The sequence below is a fragment of the Ochlerotatus camptorhynchus genome, unplaced genomic scaffold (genome assembly GCF_037179485.1).
Source record: "Ochlerotatus camptorhynchus isolate MF236.1 unplaced genomic scaffold, CSIRO-AGI_Acam_v1.1 ptg000621l, whole genome shotgun sequence".
Lineage (NCBI taxonomy): Eukaryota > Metazoa > Arthropoda > Insecta > Diptera > Culicidae > Ochlerotatus > Ochlerotatus camptorhynchus.
This window is the reverse complement of record NW_027041100.1, coordinates 641,666-666,665: the sequence shown is the minus strand read 5'-3', so window position 1 is coordinate 666,665 and position 25,000 is coordinate 641,666. Positions and strand designations below refer to the sequence as shown.

At 39.6% G+C, this 25,000-nt stretch overlaps 1 protein-coding gene across 4 annotated transcripts in view; it reads left to right on the top strand.

The window, feature by feature from the left end:
- The window catches only part of LOC135714137 (probable serine/threonine-protein kinase kinX), a 174,153-nt gene extending 159,963 nt beyond the window's left edge, over positions 1-14,190 (top strand). For 2 of the 4 annotated variants that reach the window (XM_065237416.1, XM_065237417.1), the window contains exons 4-7: positions 250-2,350; positions 2,710-3,504; positions 13,370-13,618; positions 13,685-14,190. In XM_065237416.1, the coding sequence (XP_065093488.1) occupies positions 250-2,350; positions 2,710-3,504; positions 13,370-13,618; positions 13,685-13,726 (3,187 nt within the window). In that variant the 3' untranslated portion in view covers positions 13,727-14,190. The remainder of the gene's footprint in view (positions 1-249; positions 2,351-2,709; positions 3,505-13,369; positions 13,619-13,684) is intronic. The other 2 variants (XM_065237418.1, XM_065237419.1) reach the window with 2 other exon arrangements.
- The last annotated feature ends 10,810 nt before the right edge of the window (positions 14,191-25,000 follow it).

Genomic DNA, 25,000 nt, shown 5'->3' with positions numbered 1-25,000 from the left:
TGGTGACCTACCACGAGCACATTCGGATTCTGCGCCGAAGATCATGGGCAGAGGAAGTTATTACTTCGATGTGTGGTTTCCTTCTTTATTAGGCGCGTTGGAATTCGGAAGGCTACATATCGACAGAAAATTTGGATTGGAACTCACTTTGGTCACGGTCACGCACTAATCCACAACCTTCGATCGCCTCCCCTTCTCCTCCAGCTTAGAGAGTTAATCACCTCTTTTTTTTCTCTGTTCTCCTTTCAGATTAAACAAGCGCAGTATGCACGTTATGGAAGAGGGCAGCGATGCGCTCGTCTGTTCCGATGCCACCAAGATAGTCAGTCTCAAGTCGACCGTCAGCAGTGTGGGGGCGAAAACAACTACCGCTGCCGAGGAAGTATCGATTAAGGATCCCAAATCCAAAGAAGAACAAACGATCACTCCTGGTGAGGTGGAACGGAAGGATAGCAGCGAAGAAGCACTAGTGGCATCCGGTGATGCTGCGAAAGCCGTGAGTGAGTTGAAAAAGGATGATGAAAACAAAGAAAACATGACGGTGAAAGACAATTCCAAGGAAGTACCCCGCCGGGTGGAAGTGGATGAGAAGGCTAAGGTAAAAGATGAGGAAAAGGTTGAAAAGAAAGACCGGAAGCTGGAAAAGTTGGACGAAGATGAGCTGGCGGAAGATATAATGGACAGTATCGACGACATTGTCGCGGACGCAAAGAAACAGAATGGCTCCAAGAGTGATTTCAATGATGAACTAACATTCCAGATGGATGTTGATGAAAGTGAGAAGGACTATGAAGATGACGAAGATGAACATGAAGAAGACGAAGACGATGAAGACGAGGAGGAAGGTGCTGTGGACTTGTCGTCTTCGTACGATGCCAACAAAAGCGATCGGCAGACAGATGACTCGGATGCCATCGAGATGATTGATAGTTCTCCGGAGAAGGACTCAAGCGTGGTTGGCATTAAACCAACGCGGAAACTGGAGACCCTTCAATTGGACAAAAGCCCGAGCGATAGCCGGAAGGGTAGTCCGGAAAAGGTGACGGTTGTTGTGAAGCAGGAAATAGAGGACGATTCCGAGCGGATTCAGGAATCAACAAAGGAAGCACCAGTTAGTGCAAGCAAGTCTAGTCGAGAAGAGAAGCAATCGGAGAAGCCAAGGGAAACGGAAGCTGTTTCTCGAAAGCGGCGTCGTTCTGTGGATCCCGATGATCGGGAAGAAGACGATGAACCATTAGTTCCTTCTAAAAAGCTAAAACGGGAGTTGGAATCCAACTACCCAACACATGATCGATTGCTGAAAGAGTACATCGAAACCACTTCCAACCGCTCGGTGGGTGACATCCAGAAGCACACCGATGCCCTTATGGTCGAAATTCAGACCCTAAACGAAATGATACGTGCCAAAGAAATCGAATGGAACAATATGATCCATTTGAAGAAAGTGAAAGAAGAGATCCTGCTCCGGCTCACGCGGAAGAAGCATGTCATGGACGTCATGGAGACCAAGCTAGGTGAAGTCTCAGAATACACCCACTTTGATTCCTCGAACCTCACGAACGTTCGATCCGCGTCCGTTGGTCCTCGGCCACCGACGCCACCACCGGAAGTAGACATCCGTCCCGCTTCCGTGACTCCGCTGCACAGCAGTACTCTCAATACTAGCAAGAATGCCAACGTTTCAACCAACTCGATCTCCAGCAGCCGGCAGCTACCCGGCAGCAAAGACAACAGCCTGTTTGCTCAGTTCAATCACATCAACAGCTCCGTCACTATGGTGCCATTATCAACGTCCTCCTCATCGTTGATCACTTCCACTAACACGATTCTGCAATCTCGGGCGAACATGAAATCCTCCGAAGTTGCCAAGGAGAAGCCCAATGCCGCTCAAATCCAACGGCAGATTCTCCCTAAGCCAATTCTCTCCAACCATCAGCAGATCCTGAACAACTTGGCAATTTCGGCTGGGCTCACAGCAGCTGGGGCCCCCAATACCAGTGCCAATTCGATTTCGACCTCTTCCACAACGGCAAGCGTTGCCAGTGCCGCCAATATCCTTGCCGGATTGTCCAATAACATCCTAGCTCATACGGCCGCCCTGCTGAATGGTCACCATCATCCATCGAACCATCTTACCCAATCGCAAGTCAATCAACTGCAGGTCGGACGGCAAGGCGTCATCAAAGACGTCAAAAGTATTATCGCTGACTATCGGCAAAAGCATCCGGAACAGGTGCCCCGAAGAGGACGTCGCCTGAAGAATATCCCTAGCTCCGGCTACGAAGGGATTACCATCACCAACAAGAGCGGATCGTCGCGAATGCCGGAACTTGGCTTCCTACTGGCAGAGGTAAGTGTTCACGTATATAATGCTAATGCTTGATGCTTTTGGTGCTATGGCCCATTTTGGCAAACAATTTGCCTCATTCATTTCCGACTATCACTACCTACTCTCAATTGGTAACGTACGACTTCAAGATAGACAGAAATCGAGAAATTGACTCCCATGCATCAGGTGGACATAAGGCTTACGCAAAATTGCTTGAAATTACCTCAACAATCGCAGTCCCAATTCACCCACATTACAGAATAATTCACTCACCGAATCCATTCCCCTTTCCCACACATTCCGAGTAAAACGAAACAAAATTCAACCGCCACTTACACAAACTTTCCCTTCCGTCGAACCCCCAAAACTATTCGTTTCAGAACTCCCGTCCCTCCAGCAACGATTCGTCCCAAAGCAATTCCAACAACCACCTGACCACCGTTGCTGGAGCCTTATCAACCTCACCCACCGGTGCCGGTTTCTCCATCAACGATGTTCTGGCCCAGTTTGCCAAAATGAGCCAAACCGATCGCAATTTGCTGTCCAATTTGGGTGCAGCAGCAGCAGCAGCCGCAGCCGCCGCCGCCGCAGTTAGCAGCAATGCTACCGCAACCTCATCTACTACAACCCATTCTTCATCTTCTTCCCGCCAACAGCAGCAACAGCAATCGCAACAGAACAGCGCTGCGGCCAATCTGAGTAAAAATTCCTACCCGGAAGTGACCCTGCACCCGGTGATGAATGCCAACTCCGGTGCCGGTTCGCATGCCGACATGAACCACAGCACTGGAAGTAACTCCAGCGCGGCAAATCAATCGCAACACAACAACAACAACAACAACACTAACAACTCGACCAATTCGCTGCTGCACGGTATTCTGACGAAATCGTCCTCTCGACCGAACGCGACCGGATTCACATCGTTCTCGCCGACATTGGCCCGGCTGCTGACGGCACCGGAGCGAATGAACTCGCAGGCGGCTACCGTCACGTCCGGAGCGTTGGCCAACCTGCAGGCCAACACCGGTCTCAATCTGTCCAAGTCGAACAGTGAAATTACGATCACCCCGGTGGTGGCTTCCAATCTCCAGCAGTCGCTGATGGCTCACCAGCAGCAGCTACAGGAGCAGCAGAAGCAGCTGCAGCGGTTGCGGGAACAGCATTTCATGAATATGGTGAGTTGGATCGGCTGATTTGTTGTTGGTGGTGTTTTTGAAGTGGCCTTAGTTGGAAACTGTTGACTGCTAATAAACACTTGTCTGTTCTGTCGATGCATTTGTGTATGTGTGTTTGTCCACTTGTCTGTTTTGTTTTTTTTCGTAATTGTTTAGCTAAGAAAATGTCCAATTGATTTACGTCATATTTGTTTGTGTTTTATTTAAGCTATGCAATATTTATAATTGTTTTTTTTTCGAATTCACCTTTTACGCTTTTTATGTAAAAAAAATAGCATAACTTTCCTGTTTATATCTTAAAATTTGAGTATATTTTGCAAAACTAACGGATTCGCTGATTTTGCTACGATATTCCACTACTGGTGGATCTGGAACCGTTGATATTACCGAAGACAAATCAAGAAGACTGGCAACTCTTTTATTTTTTTATACGAACGCTATGAAACTGGTACAATCGCGTCATCTGCCGCTCAAAGGTAAATGCTTCGAACGAATTTGATAGCAAAGATTATATCCTCAGAAGAACGTATGATGTCTTTGATATTACGATAACTCCTTATAAATAAGATTCTGCAGTATTGTAAAATATTACACTGCTGCACCGCTTGAGTGATTGCGTAAGGCCTTAGAAAATTTGTTAATAATTGAAATCCGAAAGACTGTGCTCAGGAGATATTCACGAGCTAATTTTTTGTAGACTTGCTTACCCTACGTGATATATCTTATACGTCGTTTGTGTTCATAGATGATGATTAACAGAAATCCAAAATGGATGATTAATTTTAATCACCGAATTCCTCTAGTACCTGTATTTGTGATTAATTTATTGATTTACTCAAAATTCAAGAAAATCAATACATTTATAAAGTACAGGTTTAATTTATGCATTCAGCGATAGGCTTAAGACACATACAAACAGACGTAACTCTTCGAGCAATCGTTTTCACAAAATGTCGATATTTTAGTTTACCCTCCTACAATGTATCATGGATCAACCCCGGAATCTGTGCCTTAGGCGTTAGCCAAATGGTATTAATATGTTAAGGCCTTATGTTTAATCTCCAAAGTTAAATAAGCTTTTTGCCATGTAAATTAAATCTAGGGGTTTTTTTTTCGAAGACAACATATCAAGAAGAATGGCAACTTTGCCAAAATCCAACCGACAGATACAGTAAGGGTACGGCCAGGGTAGACGCGGTTCGCGACGCGACGCGACCAATTCAAAAGAATCTTATTATATATTATTATTCCTTGCCTGAGTCGCGTCGCGTGTCGCGTCTACCCTGGCCGCAGCCTAAAGCAGCGCTCGAGCGAAGGTGAAAGCAACGCACACTCATAAAATAAATCACATAACCAGTGGAAAATATCCATGTGAATTTCACATAACTTTCATGTGATCCCATAATTCGAAATTGCTCCACTAAATCACATGAACCTTATGTGTCCAATGAAAGCTATATAGCACATGGAATGTATGAGGTTATGTGATATTCAGATAAAAATCATTAATTTTGTTATTGGAAAAATATTATGTGCGTTCCTAATAGAAACTATGTGAAAACTTTTTTCAGTGCATAGAAACATAACCAAATACACAATCCTTTATCCTGAGAATGAAACCTTTGCTATAAAATTCGTTCGGCTCCAACTCAAAGGCAAATAGAGTGGAAGATGACGCGATTGTGCCAGTCTCCTACCGGTTGTATGAAATATTGGGAGAATTGCTTCTTGATATGTTGTCTTCGATTTTTTTAAAGACAACTTGAATTTCCAACCTACGCAAATTAGATTGTTCTGAAATTGTTCTTAAACTTCTTTCTTGAATTGTTTTGAGAATGTCTTCTGGGATTTTTCTGAGATTGCTTTCTTGGATTCTTCTGTAACTTTTCTGGCCATTCCTTCTGGAAATCTGCTGAGAATCATTTCTGGGATGCTTCTAAGAATCCTTTTTAAAAATCTTTTATGTATCTGTTATGGGACTTTTCTTGGATTCTTCTGGGAAATAACCTGGGAATCTTTTCCAATATTCTTCTAGTAATTTTTACTAAGATTGTTCTGGGATTTTTCTGAAAATTCGTTCTTGAATTGTTTGAGAATATATTCTAGGATTCTTCTGAGATTCTTTTCTTGGATTTTTCTGGAACTTTTCTGGCAAGTACTTCTGGGATGCTTCTATGAATCCTTTCTGAAATTCTTCTAAGAATATGTTCTAGAACTCTTCTTGGATTCTCTCCTACCCATTGGTGTTGTTGGTTTTCGTGAGTGAACTCCGAAGGGCGTTAGAAGTCTCATTTCTATTGTTGGTCTGCTCGAGTGGTTATCCAGGTAGTTAATAATTCATACTAATGGCTTTGTGAGTTCAACTTAAAGGCATAATTAAGCAACTCCTGAGATCTTCTTGGTCAACTCCAAAGATATCTTAGAACAATTCCAAACGGACGATAGCTTGATTCCATAGATCTTTGCAGGACGCTCTAGGCGTTGAATCACCTCATTTTCTATGATCATAAAGATAAACATCCAGAGACTGAGATTCTGGATTCCAGATTTAACATCCATAAATAATATAGACCAATCTAGGCCTCCTCCTCCACTAAGGGAAGATGCATAAATGACGTAGCATTAAGGGTGACCAGCCATGTAGAAAAATACGCTACAAGGGGAAGGGAGAGCAAAGTTGGTATTTCATGAAGCGTAAACAAAGATTAAACGTGTGTTAACGTTTAATGAAGCACCTGGGAATCCGATATTCTGCTGAAAATTCTTACTGAGTTTGTTCTGGAATTTTTAGAAAATCCTTTCTTGAATTGTTTTGAGAATGTCTTCTAGGATTCTTCTGAAATTATTTTCTTGGATTCTTCTGGCACTTATTGGCCATTCCTTCTGGAATTCTTCTATGAATCTATTCTGGGACTTTTCTTGGATTCTACTGAGATTCATTTCTTGGAAATTAATTGGGAATCTTTTATCTTCTAGAAATTCTTACTAAGATTGTTCTGGGATTTTTCGGAAAATCCTTCCTTGAATTGTTTTGAAAAAGGTTTTCTACGACTTTTTTGAAATTCCTTTCTTGGATTTTTCTCTAACTTTTCTGGGATTCTGCTGAGAATCATTCCTGGGATGCTTCTATGAATTCTTTCTAGAATTTTTCTATGAATCTGTTCTAGGATTATTCTGGGATTTTTCTTGGATTCGGGAATCATTTCTGGGAAATTACCTGAGAATCTTTACCGATATTCTTTTAGAAATTCTTAGTGAGTTGTTCTGGTTTTTTTTCTGAAAATCCTTTCTTGAATTGTTTTGAGAATGCCTTCTGGGATTGCTTTCTTGGATTCTTCTGGAATTTTGCTGGCTATTCCTTCTGGCATTCTGCTGGGAATCATTTTTGTGATGCTCCTATGAATGCCTTCTGGAATTCTTCCAATAATTTGTTCTAGAACTCTTCTTAGATTCAGCTGGGAATTATTTCTGGGAAATTACCTGAGGATCTTTTCCGATATACTTATAGAAATTTTTACTAAGATTGATCTGGGATTTTTCTGAAAATACATTCTTGAATTGTTTTGAGAATGCCTTCAAGGATTCTTAGATTATTTTCTTGGATTCTATGAATCCTTTCTGGAATTCTTCTATGAATCTGTTTTGGGACTCTTCAGGGACTTTTCTTTGATTCAGCTAGGAATCATTTCTTGGGAATTACTTGGGAATCTTTTCCGATATTCTTTTAGAAATTCTTAGTAGGTTTGTTCTGGAATTGTTCTTAAACTCCTTTCTTGAATTTGTTTGAGAATGTCTTCTAGGATTCTTCTGAGATTGCTTTCTTGGATTATTCTGGAACTTTACTGGCCATTCCGTCTGGTATTCTGCTGGAAATCCTTTTTGCGATGCTTCTACGAATGCCTTCTGGAATTCTTATATAAATCTGTTCTGGAACTCTCCTTGGATTCAGCTGGGAATGATTTCTGGGAAATTACCTGGGGATCTTTTGAGACATTCTACTAGAAATTTTTACTAAGATTGTTCTGGGATTTTTCTGAAAATCCATTCTTGAATTGTGTTGAGAATGTCTTCTAGGATTCTTAGATTATTTTCTTGGATTCTTCTGGAACTTTTCTGGTCATTCCGTCTGGGATTCTACTCAGAATAATTTCTGGAATGCTTCTTTAAATCCTTTCTGGAATTCTTCTATGAATCTGTTCTGGGACTCTTCAGGGACTTTTCTTGGATTCAACTGGGAATCATTTCTTGGAAACTACCTGGGAATATTTTCCGATATTCTTTTAGAAGTTCTTAATTAGATTGTTCTGGATTTTTTTCTTAAAATCCTTTCTTGAATTGTTATGAGAATGTCTTCTAGGATTCTTTTGAAATTGCTTTCATGGATTCTTCTGGAACTTTTCTGGCAATTCCTTCTGGAAATGTGCTGATAATCATTTCTGGGATGCTTCTAAGAATCCCTTCTGAAAATCTTCTATGAATCTGTTCTGGGACTTTTCATGGATTCTTCTGGGAAATAACCTGGGAATCTTTTCCAATATTCTTCTAGTAATTTTGACTAAAATTGTTCGGGGATTTTTCTGAAAATACTTTCTTGAATTGTTTTGAGAATTTTTTCTAGGATTCTTCTGAAATTCCTTTCTTGGATTTTTCTGGAACTTTTCTGGCAATTACTTCTGGATGCTACTTTGAATCCTTTCTGGAATTCTTCGAAGAATTTATTCTAGAACTCTTCTTGGATTCAGCTGGGAATGATTTCTGGGAAATTACCTGGAGATCTTTTCCGATATACTTCTAAAAATTTTTAACTAAGATTGTTCTTAGATTTTTCTGAAAATCCATTCTTGAATTGTTTTGAGATTGTCTTCTAGGATTCCTAGATTATTTTCTTGGATTCTTCTGGAACGTTTCTAGTCTGGGATGCTGCTGAGAATCATTTCTGGAATTCTTCTATGAATCCTTTCTGGAATTCTTCTATGAATCCTTTCTAGAATTCTTCTATGAATCTGTTCTGGGACTCTTCAGGGACTTTTCTTTGATTCAGCTAAGAATCATTTCTTGGGAATTAGTACGGAATCTTTTCCGATATTCTTTTAGAAATTCTTAGTGAGATTGTTCTGGAATTGTTCTTAAACACCTTTCTTGAATTGTTTTGAGAATATCTTCTAGGATTCTTCTTATATTAATTTCTTGGATTCTTCTGGAACTTTTCTGGTCATTCCGTCTGGGAATCTACTCAGAATAATTTCTGGGATGCTTCTATAAATCCTTTCTGGAATTTTTCTATGAATCTGTTCTGGGACTCTTCAGGGACTTTTCTTGGATTCAGCTGGGAATCATTTCTTGGAAACTACCTGGAAATCTTTTCCGATATTCTTTTAAAAGTTCTTAATTAGATTGTTCTGGATTTTTTCTTAAAATCCTCTCTTGAATTGTTATGAGAATGTCTTCTAGGATTCTTTTGAGATTGATTTCATGGATTCTTCTAGATCTTTTCTGGCAATTCCTTCTGGAAATGTGCTGAGAATCATTTCTGGAATGCTTCTAAGAATCCCTTCTGGAAATCTTCTATGAATCTGTTCTGGGACTTTTCATGGATTCTTCTGGGAAATAACCTGGGAATCTTTTCCAATATTCTTCTAGTAATTTTGACTATGATTGTTCTGGGATTTTTCTGAAAATACTTTCTTTTATTGTTTTGATAATGTTTTCTAGGATTCTTCTCAAATTCCTTTCTTGGATTTTTCTGGAACTTTTCTGGCAATTACTTCTGGGATGCTTCTATGAATCCTTTCTGGGATTCTTCTAAGAATCTGTTCTAGAACTCTTCTTGGATTCAGCTGGGAATGATTTCTGGGAAATTACCAGGGGATCTTTTGATACATTCTTCTTGAAATTTTTACTAAGATTATTCTGGGATTTTTCTGAAAATCCATTCTTTAATTGTGTTGAGAATGTCTTCTAGGATTGTTAGATTATTTTCTTGGATTCTTCTGGAACTTTTCTGTTCATTTCGTCTGGGATTCTACTCAATGCTTCTATGAATCCTTTCTGGAATTCTTCTATGAAACTGTTCTGGGACTCTTCAGGGACTTTTCTTGGATTCAGCTGGGAATCATTTCTGGGAAATAAGCTGGGAATCTTTTCCAACATTCTTCTAGTAATTTTGACTAAGATTGTTCTGGGATTTTTCTGAAAATACTTTCTTGAATTGTTTTGAGAATTTTTTCTAGGATTCTTCTCGAATTCCTTTCTTGGATTTTTCTGGAACTTTTCTGGCAATTACTTCTGGGATGCTTCTATGAATCATTTCTGGAATTCTTCTAAAAATCTGTTCTAGAACTCTTGTTGGATTCAGCTGGGAATGATTTCCGGGAAATTACCTGGGGATCTTTTCCGATAAATTTCTAGAATTTTTTACTAAGATTGTTCTGGGATTTTTCGGAAAAACTATTCTTGAATTGTGTTGAGAGTGTCTTCTAGGATTCTTGTATTAATTTCCTGGATTCTTCTGGAACTTTTCTAGTCATTCCGCCTGGGATTCTGCACAGGATCATTTCTGGGATGCTTCTATAAATCCTTTCTGGAATTATTCTATGAATCTGTTCTGGGACTCTTCAGGGACTTTTCTTGGATTCAGCTGGGAATCATTTCTTGGAAACTACCTGGGAATCTTTTCCGATATTCTTTTAGAAATTCTTTGTTAGATTGTTCTGGAATATTTCTTAAACTCCTCTCTTGAATTGTTTTGAGAATGTCTTCTAGGATTGCTTTCTTGGATTCTTCTGGAACTTTCCTGGCCATTCCTTCTGGAAATCTGCTGAGAATCATTTCTGGGATGCTTATAAGAATCCCTTCTGCAAATCATTTATAAAACTGTTCTGGGACTTTTCTTGGATTCTTTTAGGAAATTACCTGGGAATCTTTTCCAATATTCTTCTAGAAATGTTTACTAAGATTGTTCTGGGATTTTTTTGAAAATTCGTTCTTGAATTGTTTTTCTTTTTTCTTGGATTCTTCTGGAACTTTCTGGCCATTCCTTCTGGAATTCTGCTGAGAATCATTTCTTGGATGCTTCTACGAATCCCTTCTGGAATTCTTCTATGAATCTGTTCTGAGATTCTTCTGGTGTCTTTCTTTCATTCTGCTGGGATTGTTCGGGAAATTATTTCTGAGATTCATCTGAAATTTTTCTTAAAATCCCTTCCTAGGAACATTCGAAGTTGTATCGATGTTTCAAAGCATTCTTTAAGTCTTAATCATGGTCTACAAGAGTGTACTAAAACCCTGGAAAACTTCAATGAATTTCTTCTGGGATTTTTCTAAAAATCCTTTCTGGGAATCTTCTAAAAATCCTTTCTATAATTCTTCTGAGATATCCGTCCTAGAGTTCTTCCAAGAATCTTGATTTTTGTACGTCAGTCCTTGTATTCTGATGGGGGCGATTAAAATATGGCGTCCACTCTTGAGGGGGTCTAAGAATTTGGTCAATCGTGACAGGGGGAGGGGTGTAACAAATCGGAATACTTGTGGATTTCATGGTTGAATCGCCAGATAGGAATTATTTATGCAAATATCTTCTGGGATTCTTCTGGAAATTAAGATTCTTTTTCTTCTTCTAACTTTACTGGAAATCCCTTCGGGGATAGTTCTGGAAACGTCCTCTAGAGTTCTTCTAAAGCCCTTTTTAGGATTCTAGCTCAAATCTCTTCTAGGTTTATTCTGAGATTCATTCGAGACATTCTTCTTGAACTGTTCTGGAAATCCTTTCTGGCATTTATGTATAGGATTGTTCCGTAGGAATCCGTTGTACGATGTTTCTTGGATTCTGCTCATTTCTAAGACTTTTCTTGGAATCTCTTGCGGGAATTCTTCTGAGACTTTTCTGGAAATACCTTCGGTTATACAGGGTGACATGTGAAATCGAAAATAAAATCCGAGGTAACCGGGTCCGAAAAATAATAAAAAGATTTTGGATCTTTAAAAAAAGTAAGACCTTTGGATTGGAATAGAGTTTCAGGATACAATGATTTTGAAGAACCAGGTAAATTTTCAATACGTTTCATTCTTTACCAAATTTATTTCCATGCATACATTTTGTCTTATGTCTGCCCGAATGAAACCGTGATAATTTATTTTAAATTTGAGTACTTTATTTAAGACTGGAGCACTAGTGCCATAATTGGCTCACTTGCCCTACTAAGAGAAGTGCTAGATTTGGAAAACCAAAGGAAATTTACAATGTAGTTTTGGGACTGGAACTTCAAGTCAATTGTGTGAGTTCAGAGTAGATTTTTTAAGTAGCTCTGAGAAAAATTTCATATCGGTTGTAAAGAGGATTTTAGGATCCTCGAATAATACGAAGGGAACTGAATTTTGATTTTGATTTTCCAAAGAAATTTTGAGGGAAGTTTAGAGGGAATTCCAAGGATGATTTCAAGGGCATATCGGAAACGGATTTCTAGAGAATTTAAAGGACAATACCAAGTGAATTTTTTAGAGAATTTAGAGGAGTAACTCCAAGATAATTATGAGTGAAATTTTAAGGCAATTTTGAAGAGAAGTCAAGTGGATTTTAAATAGAATTAGGGAAGGAGGGGTTTTTTGAACAGGTGGGGCAAAGTGAGCTTCCTGTGTTTTAGCCTTGGATTTCTTATGGTTCGAAACAAATTAATTGGTTAATAATCATTACAATGGTGCTATTGAACCTACTACCAATTAATTAGTTTTGAACAATTGAGGTTTGGTATTGGAGTGCGGGATGTTCACTATGTATGCCCCTCTTACCCCTATGAAAGACAAATTCTGGAAAGAACCCTGTGCAGAGAAATTATTCTAAATGAAATGCTTGAGATCATTTTATCATAAACAAATTTTAAAGACTTCGAACGCAAAACCAAAGTTATGATCCAGAAAAAATGCTATCTTAGTAATAACCCATTTATCCCATTACCCATTACACTACTGTACCATTCAGCTTTCCGTTGTATGGTTAATATAAATGTATATCGCACAACCGAATAATTTTCAAAAAATCCGAAACTGGGAAGCTGGGAAGACCGGGGAATTGCTAATCAAGATTTATTGGTCACCATGGTTAGGGTCTGATGTTTGGCATAATGGACATTTTGCACAACGGTCACTTGGCATAATCGTTACGAATCGCAGAGCTAATAAAAGTTGCCCAACCAAAGATTACTTCTTTTCATTGCTGTTCGTTTTTTCGCTTAGAATTGCGTTTTAGAGACTTGTGAAAATATTTCTTCTTCGCCTATTTAATAAAAGAGGGTGTATTCCCTTTTTTTTAATATTCAAGCATTGTGCGTGAGCACTTAGAATATTTTTAAGTTTAAAAGAATCTCATTTTTTGAAAGTTTAGCGTTGATCGTATCGCATCTCGTCGCTTGTCGCGTCCACTCTAAACGTCTGGAATTATGAGGATCTGTATTAAGATTTAAAATACTTCTTTTTAAAATTTATTTTGTGGCTCTCAAGATTTCTATTAAGGCCATTGAAACGCTAATTTCACTGGATTTTCTTATGAAAACAGTTCGCTGAAAGCATTCAAACGATTCAGAATGAAGCACATGCTTAATATAATTATAACTGCTTTGAAAAGTTGCATGTGATCACTAGATCTCCAATCAAACTCGTCAAAGTCTATGGATCCTATACACTCGCTTCTAGTTCGATAATTCAATGTTGTGATGTTATGTTTAGCCAATCGCTTTTCCTCCAATCAGTTCCGTCGTATTATGTGTTATACAACACACTAGTTTACTTTTTCTGTGCAAACTTACACGACTTGCACACCTTGTACCATCGCCGACTAACAAACGGACATGTTTTTATCCACTACCTCCGCCAGGATGACGAAGCCGACGACAGCGTGGACCGGTTAGTCATCGACGAGGGTGACGATCACCACGGGACGGCGAACAATCCGCGCAACGACGGCCACCGTGAGTCATCCGGTGTCGTTATCACCACGCGCGGTGGAAACGGTCCCGAGTTCCACGAGAACGATGTGCCAGAATGCCAGGGCTGCAAGAAACGGGAGGCACAATTCGTGTGTGCCGGATGTGGCAACCAGTGGTACTGCAGTCGGGAGTGTCAGGTTAGTTGCTGTTGCAGAACTGTTCAATTTTACCAGAATTCTGAAACGTTTCATTGTAAATTGCAGGTGAATGCTTGGGACGATCATTCGGAAGTGTGCACTGGTTAATCCCACAAATGTAAACATGAACAGGTATTACAAAATTTTTTTTATCTGAAATGACCATTGAAATCAAATACCAAGAGACATTCAGCTTAGCAAGCCAGGAGAGAAATGAGCAGCCAAACTGCGTCGTCAGTTATCAGTATATGAAACGACTTGTTCTTAGAATTTTACCAAACAATTTCTTCTATGCGCATCTACATTACCCTTTTTAATCAACCTCTTTACAACACGACACAAAACTACATATATTTCAAAAAGCGCACCAACAAGTCGCAAAAAGTGCGTTTAGTTTGTCTATTCTATAGGTTCCTCTGCAGGAGATCAATAAATCCTCTCTTGCATAATTTTATAAAAGTCTTTATTTAAAAAAGGAGTTAAGTGAAAAACAGGACGTCAAAATTAGTAGTTAGAAACTAGTTGCATTTTTTGTCACATTAATATTAACCTTTCTAAAAGAGAAGATCATTGTACCACAGACAAACAGACGTAACTCTTTGAAAAACTTGTTCTTGAAAACATCGTATCTCAAAACATATAACCTCAGTAGCGACATCTCTCTGGCTTCTCGCGGAAAACAAGCTTGCTCGCTAACTCGTAAACAATATTGCATAAAAGTTCTATAGAATATATAGAAACGTCAAAGTTATCCGATGCCAGCGCTGCGGCGAGTAGTTCGCGGAACTGATAATATTCAAATCAACCGTTAAATGCATGAACGAAGATACACAATGAAGAGTTACGTCTGTTTGTCTGTGATTGTACCATCAACTTCCCCACTTAGTTTGTTCTTGTTAGTTCTACGGTATCAATACTTTAGCGCTAAATTCCTTGGTTAAACAAGTGAAACAGAATATCTTATTCCTCTACATTTATTTAGAAGAGACACTTGATTTTTCCATTCTGGTTTGAATTCACCGGCCACGGTCGGGAACAAAGTGTAAGATCCCGACAGCTAAGGAAAACGATTGACTATAGGCAATTGTTCACTATGGATAAATTATAATAACATTTAATCAAATACATATTTACCTACTAGCACTATGAAATGAAGAAGAAGATACACTCTGACTAAAATGATTTGCTAACAATAACGAGAAGAAAAAAATCTAGACTTTCACGAAAAGTAGTGATTTACCGGATTTAGGCAAGAATAAGAGAATAAGAAAGCATTGTAACTTATCACGGAATTTAGCACGTAGTTGTCAAAGTAGCGTAAGCAAGCTGAGAAAGGTTCAAGTAAATAGCGGAGGAAAAAAAATAAGGTTTTGCTATTGATGCCAGTTTGTCCCGAAACCCGATTAGGGCGAGTGAATGGTAACAAACTGCTCGTGAAAAATGAGCAGGATCGAGGATCGAGAATGTGTTGGAGACAAGATAGGGATAGGTGTGTTAAGTTCAAACTGAATAAACACTGCAAGGAAAATCATTAGTAAAAGCCTTTGTATTTTTTTTTATTCTAGCTAAAACAGCCGAAAACCTTTGTTAGATTGGTTTGTTATATTTGTTGTGTTGTGTCTGTGTGACCGGTAAGCTTCTTAACATTTTTTACTGTCTTTTTTTAAGTCATGCTACTGAAGAGCAGTTCCACGCCAAATGACGAATCGATCTGATGCGACCTTCTTCGATTTGCATATATCATAACTCGAAAATGTCGCCTTCAACCAAAATTACATCTACATAATAAATTCCGATTAATATATGTATATGCGTCCAATTAAATTCCCGGTTTTCCTGGTTTAGATGCCACCCTGATAACTGAATCCCCCTAATTTTCAATTAATATTGTACTAAGCACCAAGTTTGGAAACCAGGCGTTTGATTTGAGAAAATTCACTTCTACTGTATTTTTAATCAATATCAAGTTCACTAAACAGCTTAACGTAGTCTTGTACACAACCCCACCAATATTTTTTTTTTCAGATTGTAAACGATACCCCCTTAGATTAGTCGGTAAAGGCGCAGCTACGAAGCAAATCCATGCTTGAAGGCGTCTGGGTTCGATTCCCGTCCGGTCTATTAATTTTTTGGGTTGAAAAATTTCTCGACTTTCTTGGGCATATAAAATTTCTCAATTAAAATTTGGAAGTGCTTCGAAGAACACTTAGTTGAGAGCAGCAAAAAAAATCAAATTTGGTATAAGCAATAAGTTTGAAATGCCATGTAGTAGTAATATAAATGGTATTTTAAGCAATGATAACAGGTTTTCATTGGTCGCGGATTAGTATTTAAAGCCGCAGACTTTTTTTTTTTTGAGCAATCGCGGATTTCGCGGAAAATCTTGTAACAGCCCTGTTCTTATAAGTTTAAAGCTGGAAAGCTTTATCTGAGCCTTGGTTGATCTTAGGAGATTTTAACACCTACGGTACAGGTTGGGGGGAACTGTACGATGACAAACGCTCAACCCTGATATACGACATTTGCGATAACTTCAATATGACAATTCTAAACACTGGGGAAGTAACACGAGTGGCCAAACCTCCAGCAAGAGAAAGTAGATTAGACCTCTCCCTCAGTTCGAGTTCACTATCGTTGGATTGCACGTGGAAAGTAATCAGTGTAGTGACCACTTGTCAATCAAAATTTCTATTACCAATGGTTCATCGTCTACCCACTCTGTTGATATCGCGTACGATCTCACGAAAAACATCGGCTGGCAAAAATTTCCGTCCGCGGTTCTCGGTGGTACTGATTCGGTTGAGATACTCCCTCCGTTGGATGAGTACTCCTTTTTATCGCGACTTATCGTTGATAGCGCTCTTCAAGCACAGACAAAACACGTTCCGGGTGTTTCCGTTGGTCAAACGACCACCCACTCCGTGGTGGGATAAGGATGGCACCGACGCAAACAGCGAGAAGTTCGCCGCGTTTAAACGTTTCCGCAAACACGGTAAGGTCGGGGATTTCGAGCGATACACCGACCGCGAGAAAACTTTTAGGGGCTTGATTAAAGCCAAAAATGCGGTTACTGGCGTCGGTTCGCCGATGGTTTATCGCGAGAGACTTCCATGCGAACATTCTGGAATGTCGGCAGGAAAATGCGAAGCGCGTCATCACCGGTTAACGGTCGGTTCAAACCAACGTTCGTGATCGTCCGTCGGGTAGTAAGGAAATAGATTCCCCGGTTTTCGATGGTGGAATTATCACTTGCTCTCCTCTCATGTAACAACTCAGCTCCAGGAATGGATAGAATCAAGTTCAACGTGCTTAAAAATCTCCCAGACGTAGCGAAGAGACGCTTGTTGAACTTGTTCAATCAATTTCTGGAGCACAACATTGTTCCGGATGACTGGAGGCAAGTAAGAGTTATCGCCATCCGAAAACTCGGTAAACCCGCGTCGGATTATAACTCGTATCGTCCCATCGCGATGCTGTCCTGTATACGAAAATTGTTGGAGAAAATTATCCGTCCATACAAATGGGTCGAGTCGAATGGTTTACTTTCAGATACGCAATTCGGATTTCGGAAAGGCAACTGAAATTCGCAAAAAAAAAATGCGCAAAAATAGCATATGGGTTCAGTTTTCTCGGACATTAAGGGGACTTTTGATTCTATTTGTATCGATGTCATTTCGGATAAACTCCACGATAGTGGGCTTTCACCAATTATGAACAACTATTTGAGCAACTTGTTGTCTGAGAAATATATGAGCTTTTTTCATGGAAACTCAACAACTTCACGAATTAGTTACATGGGTCTCCCCCAAGGCTCATATTTAAAGGGTGATACGGTCAAAATTTGGTCAAGGGAAAACGCGTGTAAATCGGTGAAATCGTTTATTTAAAAAATCAAATTAACTTTCTTTTTCAAGTTCAATTAGTATAAAATTCAGGAAAAATATTCAGTTAGGCTTCCGCTTTTCCAAATCCGAATTGCCGGGCCTTACGCTTGACCCCTGCCATCAGATTTTGTACAGCCACCTTGTCCACCTTCTTCGCCGCAGAAAGCCAGTTTGCCTTGAACTGCTGCTCGCCCTTAGCAGTTTTTTTTGGTCTTCTTTAGGTTCCGCTTGACAATAGCCCAGTATTTCTCAATTGGGCGGAGCTCTGGCGTGTTGGGAGGGTTCTTGTCCTTGGGAACCACCTGCACGTTGTTGGCGGCGTACCACTCCATGGCCTTTTTACCGTAATGGCAAGATGCCAAATCCGGCCAAAACAGTACGGAACAACCGTGTTTCTTCAGGAAAGGCAGCAGACGTTTATTCAAACACTCTTTCACGTAAATTTCTTGGTTGACAGTCCCGGAAGCTATGAAAATGCTGCTTTTCAAGCCACAGGTACAGATGGCTTGCCAAACCAGATATTTCTTTGCGAACTTTGACAGTTTCATGTGCTTGAAAACATCTGCTACCTTTCCCCTTCCTTTTGCCGTATAAAACTCCTGTCCCGGAAGCTGCTTGTAGTCGGCTTTGACGTAGGTTTCGTCGTCCATTACCACGCAGTCAAACTTCGTCAGGATCGTCGTGTACAGCCTCCGGGATCGCGCTTTGGCCGTCGTATTTTGTTTATCATCGCGATTTGGAGTCACTACCTTCTTGTAAGTCGATAGTCCGGCTCGTTTTTTGGCTCGATGCACGGTTGTAGACGATACACCCAACTTATTTGCGGCATCTCGGAGAGAGAGGTTAGGGTTTCGCTTGAAACTACCGGCAACTCTCTTTGTCGTCTCAGTGGCTTCCGGTTTTCGATTTCCCCCCGATCCAGACTTCCTGGCTGTCGACAAACGTTCCCCAAACACTTTAATTACATTTGTAACGGTTGATTTGGCAACTTTTAGCGATTTTGCCAACTTTGCGTGCGAGTAGCTCGGATTTTCGCGATGCGCGAGCAAAATTTTGATACGCTGCTCTTCTTGCTTGGACGGCATTTTGACAACTGAAGAGTGAATTCCAAAATCAAAATAGGAGCAACATTCTACACACACACACCTTCAAAATGAGGGGTGTTCAGGTTTTTTAAATGCAAAATTGAAAGAAATACGTCAAGTTGATATTGACCAAATTTTGACCGTATCACCCTTTAAGCCCTCTTCTTCTTAATTTTTATGTAAAAGACATTGATGGTTGTCTTGATGAAAATTGCTCGCTAAGGCAGCTTGCAGATGACGGCGTTGTGTCCGTTATAGGGCCAAGTGCACCGGACCTGCAAGGATCATTGCAAGATACCTTAGACAACTTGTCTACTTGGGCTATGTAGCTGACGATGAGCCTCAAAGTACTCGCGGGTGTTCTCCCACCAGAAATGCCAGATTTACAGACATGTCTGTGAATTTACAGACTTTTATTTTTTTCACAGACATTTTTTTTCGTTACAGACATTTACAGACTTTTTAGTTCTTTCACAGATATTTACAGACTTTTGTAATCAAGGGAAAATTTTAAAGTTTATTTGGTTACACTGTTTTACACCTTTAATCAAATTACACGAGTGATGCATTTTGCAACACGCATTAGAAATTCGCGCGTTTTCAAATCCACCATGAACGAGCTATGACCAGTCGGTGGAAACTAACGATTTTAAATTGGCTCGCTACTTGACTAGCCTATTGGTCCCCAGCAAATCGATTAACGTACCAACATCCAGTCGAAATTCTAGTACTGCACTATGTTTGTTTTGATTCGCTATGATAGTTTGACAGGATAAAATTAGGGTTTCGTGGATTTTCCTATGTTTCGAGGGGTGCATCGATTAGCTTGGGACCGAAGATAGTACCAGAGCTGAGCTAAAAAGTTGAGCACGTTTCCTTGGGACCTTCTGGTCTTAGAGTTACCTCTATGCTAATACCGATTCTTTCGACCTGGGTGAACAGGAAGCATGGAGAAGTCAACTTCCACTTGACGCAGTTCCTGTCTGGTCATGGCTGCTTCAGGAAGTACCTGCATCGGTTCGGCGCACAACGTCACCCTTCTGTCCGGAGTGTGGGAATGTGGAAGAATCACCAGAGCACATGGTCTTCGAATGTCCTAGATTTGATGCTGTGCGAGAGGAGATGCTCGCCCTTAGCGCGGAGATGGGTGAATCGATTAGCTTGGGACCGAAGATAGTACCAGAGCTGAGCCAAAAAGTTGAGCTCGTTTCTTCGGGACCTTCTGGTCTTAGAGTTACCTCTATGGTTTTAGTGCTGAACGAAGCAGTCATTTTCGCCATTTATGTAAAGTCGTAAAAATGCACCCCCCGAGCATCTAGACAGAAAACCTTAGTTTCACGTACCCACTTGCAAATTGTAGATGTCTCCACCGTACGTAAACAATGGGGTCAGCCATCGTTGGTGGCACAACTTTTTTCACATCAGAAAACATGTTTTTGTTTCACTTCATGTGGACGTCGAAAGCAAACCAAGAATAAATTTTGAGTGAGACGTATTACTGGTGTTGTATTGTATCTTGGAATTCAATCGATTTAATTATATCAAAATTCATCATCATCGCTTGCGTGTGTGTGTGTGAGAGATAAAGAGAGAGAGAGAGAGAGAGAGAGAGTGGGCACTGGGCAGTAACCCGATTAAAGGGTTTCGTTTATTTCGGTTAAGTGTTTGCCGATAAACATCACTTAGTTCCCGGATTTTAGGGTCTTGTTCCGTCCATATATCCGGAACCAGTTAATCGATTGAAAGTCTATTAATTAACATTCTATAGAATCATGGTAGCTTTCATTTGGTTGTTGTTGCGTTCAATTCGGTGGAGTGGTTGCCGAGAAATACATATAAGAAAATTGTCTTACGCGCTCTCCCACACACATAAATAGACAGACATTTTCCGATCCCGTCATGCTGAGTCGATTGGAAGACTATTAGAAAAAATATCAATGTTTTTTATAAAAAGTAAAAAAAAAAACAAAAACTTAAAAACGGGAAAAAAAAGTTGATAAAAAAATAAGACCAATTGTAAATTTACTCCACCATTATTCGATTTGACAGAACCAGAGTACCAGAATTTTCGGGGTACATTAGCATTACACTGGAGCTGTTTAGTTGCTCCCGGGGTGTAAAAATGTGTAAAAAATCAAGAAAAATCAAAGGGAATCCGAGAGGAAACCCCATAACGAACTTTTTCAAAGGATCCCGTTGAGATGATTCTATTGGTATATGCCATTCGTCTCTCCGGGTCTTGGAACGAAATTGTGTTTTTCAAGTCATATCATAGCCTGTATGTACCACCTTGGTGTACGAGAAAGGCAAAAAGGTTGGTATCAGCAAATTGCAATTAGCCAAGTTTTTCTCCATCAGGTGTGTAATTATTTTGCAAAATGTAATGAATATGTTGTTTGATATGTGTTAGTGTTTAGCGCCAATTCATCGTACTTGGCTTCGTTGTACAGTACTCTCCATTTCACTATGATCTTTATTTCGATATTCTTTCCTATCTGAATCGTTTCAGTAATCCTGATCCTGATTCATCAACACTTTTTGAGCACGAAGCACGAAGAATCGTATTAATAAGGCTTATAAATTGCTCTTTTGATTGTCGATTTCTCCATATTTAGGTGGTGGTGGAGTTGAATCTCTCACTAAGATGTGCTCGTTCCCCCGCTGCTGCACAGTGGTTCAAAACCCCCCAAAACGTGCGTTTTTTATTTTTCGGTATGAAAATGACATTTTAGAAGGATGTTGTCTTCAGAAGAGTTGCAGAGTTTTCAAAGGGCTATCGTTTGGTGCTGAGATATTGCTGATCTATCCACCTAGAAGGGCAGGGCAAAATTAAAATTTTACAAACTTGCTCAAATCATGTTGGTGTCTTCAGCAAAGTTGTAGAAACTTTGCTCAAGACACCAACTTTGTAAAACGATTGCGTAACGAGTTAACGAACGTTTTCTTTAAATGACCCCCCAAAACAGTTTTTTTTAAATAACTTTTTTGGACGCGATTTTATCAACAAGGTTTGTTCCAGAAAGTTATTCGCAATCACCAAACACACATTGACTTGAAGACACTTTACCTCTCTGACCATAACTGTCAAAGTTATAAACAATATTATAGTCAAAATACGCATTTTTCACGTCGACACACCATAAAAACCGGCAAAAACCGGCAAACCAAACAGTTTCCATTCGAAAGATACGCTTTCAAACTACAAAACACCATAGGTTTCATCTTGTTCTGTAATGTTCTTCTATTGATTTATCCTCATTCAAAGAGGAGCGTATTTTCCTCATACAGCATTCCGGTTTTACCTTTGGTCTTCAGTTTGCCATCCTACTAACACATTCACATCTTTATATAATACACAATGTTTACCGAGTTTATGTGAGAGCTAGACAAAAATAAATTACAGTTTTTGATCAACCACGTGCTGCTTAGTTTCAGTTTGTTTGTGCTGGCAATTCGTACCGTTCAGTTTATTGTGTTAGACGATCTTTATCTTAAAATCTAAAATGGAGTCCGAAAAGATGTGCAACCTTTCAGGTACGTAAAAATAATAATATTGATACTTCCATTTTGCTGTATACCTAAAATGCAATGTAATTTGTTAACACAGAGGGTATTGATAGACGGGAGCTGTTCCTCTCCTGGAAAGAAGCTAAAGGAACGTTAAAGACAAAAAGCTCTGCAGTTACATATAAAGTCATAGAATTTTATAGTATCGATACGGATCTTATGCCGGAAATTCATTCCGAAGTACTGTGCAAACAATTCAAGCGTCTTTGGATTAAACAACACCGAACGATGACCCATTTATTCGAGCAAAACGTTACCCTAATAAAAAATAACCACGAACGAACGATAACCCAAATCATTGAACTATTCCACAAATGGTTTGGATGATACCCAGAACACGTCGTTAAGCAAATTAACCATACAATTTTTATTAGGGTAGGTTTTTTGAACGACCATTTGAATTACCCAAATCTATTTTAATGCAGCTTCCGTCAAATGTGTGTTTTGTGATTGCGAATAACTTTCTAGAACAAACCTTGTTGATAAAATCGCGTCCAAAAAGTTATTTAAAAAAAAACTGTTTTTGGGGGGTCATTTAAAGAAAACGTTCGTTAACTCGTTACGCAATCGTTTTACGAAGTTGGTGTCTTCAGCCAAGTTGTTTCATTTCAGGCATAACATTTGATAACGGCACAAAAGCATTTGTAAACAAACTTTCTAAGGCCCTTTACACGCGAACCAAGGTACGCTCACGCAAACCAATACCACTTTCGGAAAGGTGATAGTTGCCCCTATCCGAGGATGTTGTTGGTTTGCGTGGGCGTACTTTGGTTCGCGTGTAAAGGGCCTTAGAAAGTTTGTTTACGAATGTTTTTGTGCCGTTATCAAATGTTATGCCTGATTTGACATAATCTACAACTTTGCTGAAGACACCAACATGATTTGAGCAAGTTTGTAAAATTTTAATTTTTCCCTGCCCTTCTAGGTGGATAGATCAGCAATATCTCAGCACCAAACGATAGCCCTTTGAAAACTCTGCAACTCTTCTGAAGACACCATCCTTCTAAAATGTCGTTTTCATACCGAAAAATAAAAAACGCACGTTTTGAGGGGTTTTGAACCACTGTGTGCTGGCGTGAAAAAGGACCAGTACTAAGTAACTAGCGGATTTCCACACTACATGGCATATAAGATCGACTCAAATTTAAGTTTAAATTACTCAAACTCTAGAAAACGTAGTTTACTTGAAGACTGAGTAAAATTTTCCGAGCCTCATAAATCTTTTCGAATATGACAAAAATCGACGAAAAATTTACTCATTCTAGAAGTATACAAATTTGATATGTACTTCGAGATGTTGTTTATATTAGAAAAAAAAAATCCTGTAAAAGCTAGGGAAGTTTTACTCCGTCTATGAGTTAACTAAGTTTTCAAGAATAAGAGTGAACTAATCTCAATGTTGAGTCAATCCCACTTGTCGTGCAATCGTAATTTATCTTTTTATTAATTGCTTTTAACGTATACGGCGTAAGTGGATGCATTTCCAACTCCAATGAGGCTCAATTCGTTAAAAGCAGGTCTGTTTTGCTCGAACATTACTTTTACAGATATTTCCAATTTCGCATCTATTTCATGATTTTGAGAATGAGAATGATTTTCCGAACACTGACTCTTGGAATATAATCATTAAAAATTCGAAGAGAATCTTAGAATGAATTCATAAATTTTTGGCCACAGAAAAAAATTGACTTTTAACTATCGCATAACGGCCCATGTGTGTTGATGAATGGGTGCGATATCCTACGCAGGTGTGGAAGCTGCCTTCCTGCACATTCGATTGCCGTCAATGGATGGCAATCGATGTCCGTCGGTGATTGGCACTAGATTGCGGAACAGAGACCGACGTTAAATAAAAAAGGAAGGAACTATCAACAATCAATACGAAACTAACGATTTTAAATTGGCTCACCACTTTAGTAGCCTATTGGTCCCAAGCAAACGATTAACGTACCCTATTCTAGTTGAAATTCTATTACTACACTATGTTTGTTTTGATTCGCTATGAAAGTTTGACAGATAACATCAGGGGTGTGTGGATTCATGCAGAACATGCAGGGGTGAGTGAAATAGCTTGGGACTGCTTGGGACCGTTGTTCTGGTACTGAGTGAGCCAAAAATAATAATGATTTTCTTCGGGACCCAGTGGTCTTAGAGTTACCTCTATGGAACTATCGCATAAAATCGCCCTTCGTTTAATTTTGAGCTACAGTTGGCATAAACAACGAAATCGCTTACAAGCTTGCATACAATATTGCTAGTTTAAGTTTAAGCGAAATATTGTGTAAATTTATGCCAAATCTAGCGTTAATTTTATGTGCGCTATATCTCGCAGAAATGTACATGAACTTTTCAAACGGTGTATGCGACTAGACTACCATGCGTCTCCATCGATTTATAGCGGGTGTAACATAGTCACGACGCATGGTAGTCTAGTCGCATAAGAGAATTGAGCGAAAACCCAAAACCACAGACAAACAGACATACACTCGCAAGTTGTTCATCGAACATGCATTTAACGATCAATTAAAATGTTTTCAGTTGGTAGTACCGCCAACAATCAATACGAAACTAACGATTTTAAATTGGCTCACTACTTGACTAGCCTATTGGTCCCAAGCAAACGATTACTTACTTAAGTGTCCTGAGCGCCATCCCTGGCGCAAAGGGCCAACGTGAAAGATCTCCATCCTGGGCGATTGTTTGCTTTCGCCTTGACCTGGGCCCAGGTCAAATTCCGGTCGACTTGCTTAATCTCCTTGTTTAGGCTTCGCCGCCATGAGCCCCTGGGTCTGCCTCTGCTGCGATGTCCGGCTGGATTAACGCACCCCATTCTAGTCAAAATTCTA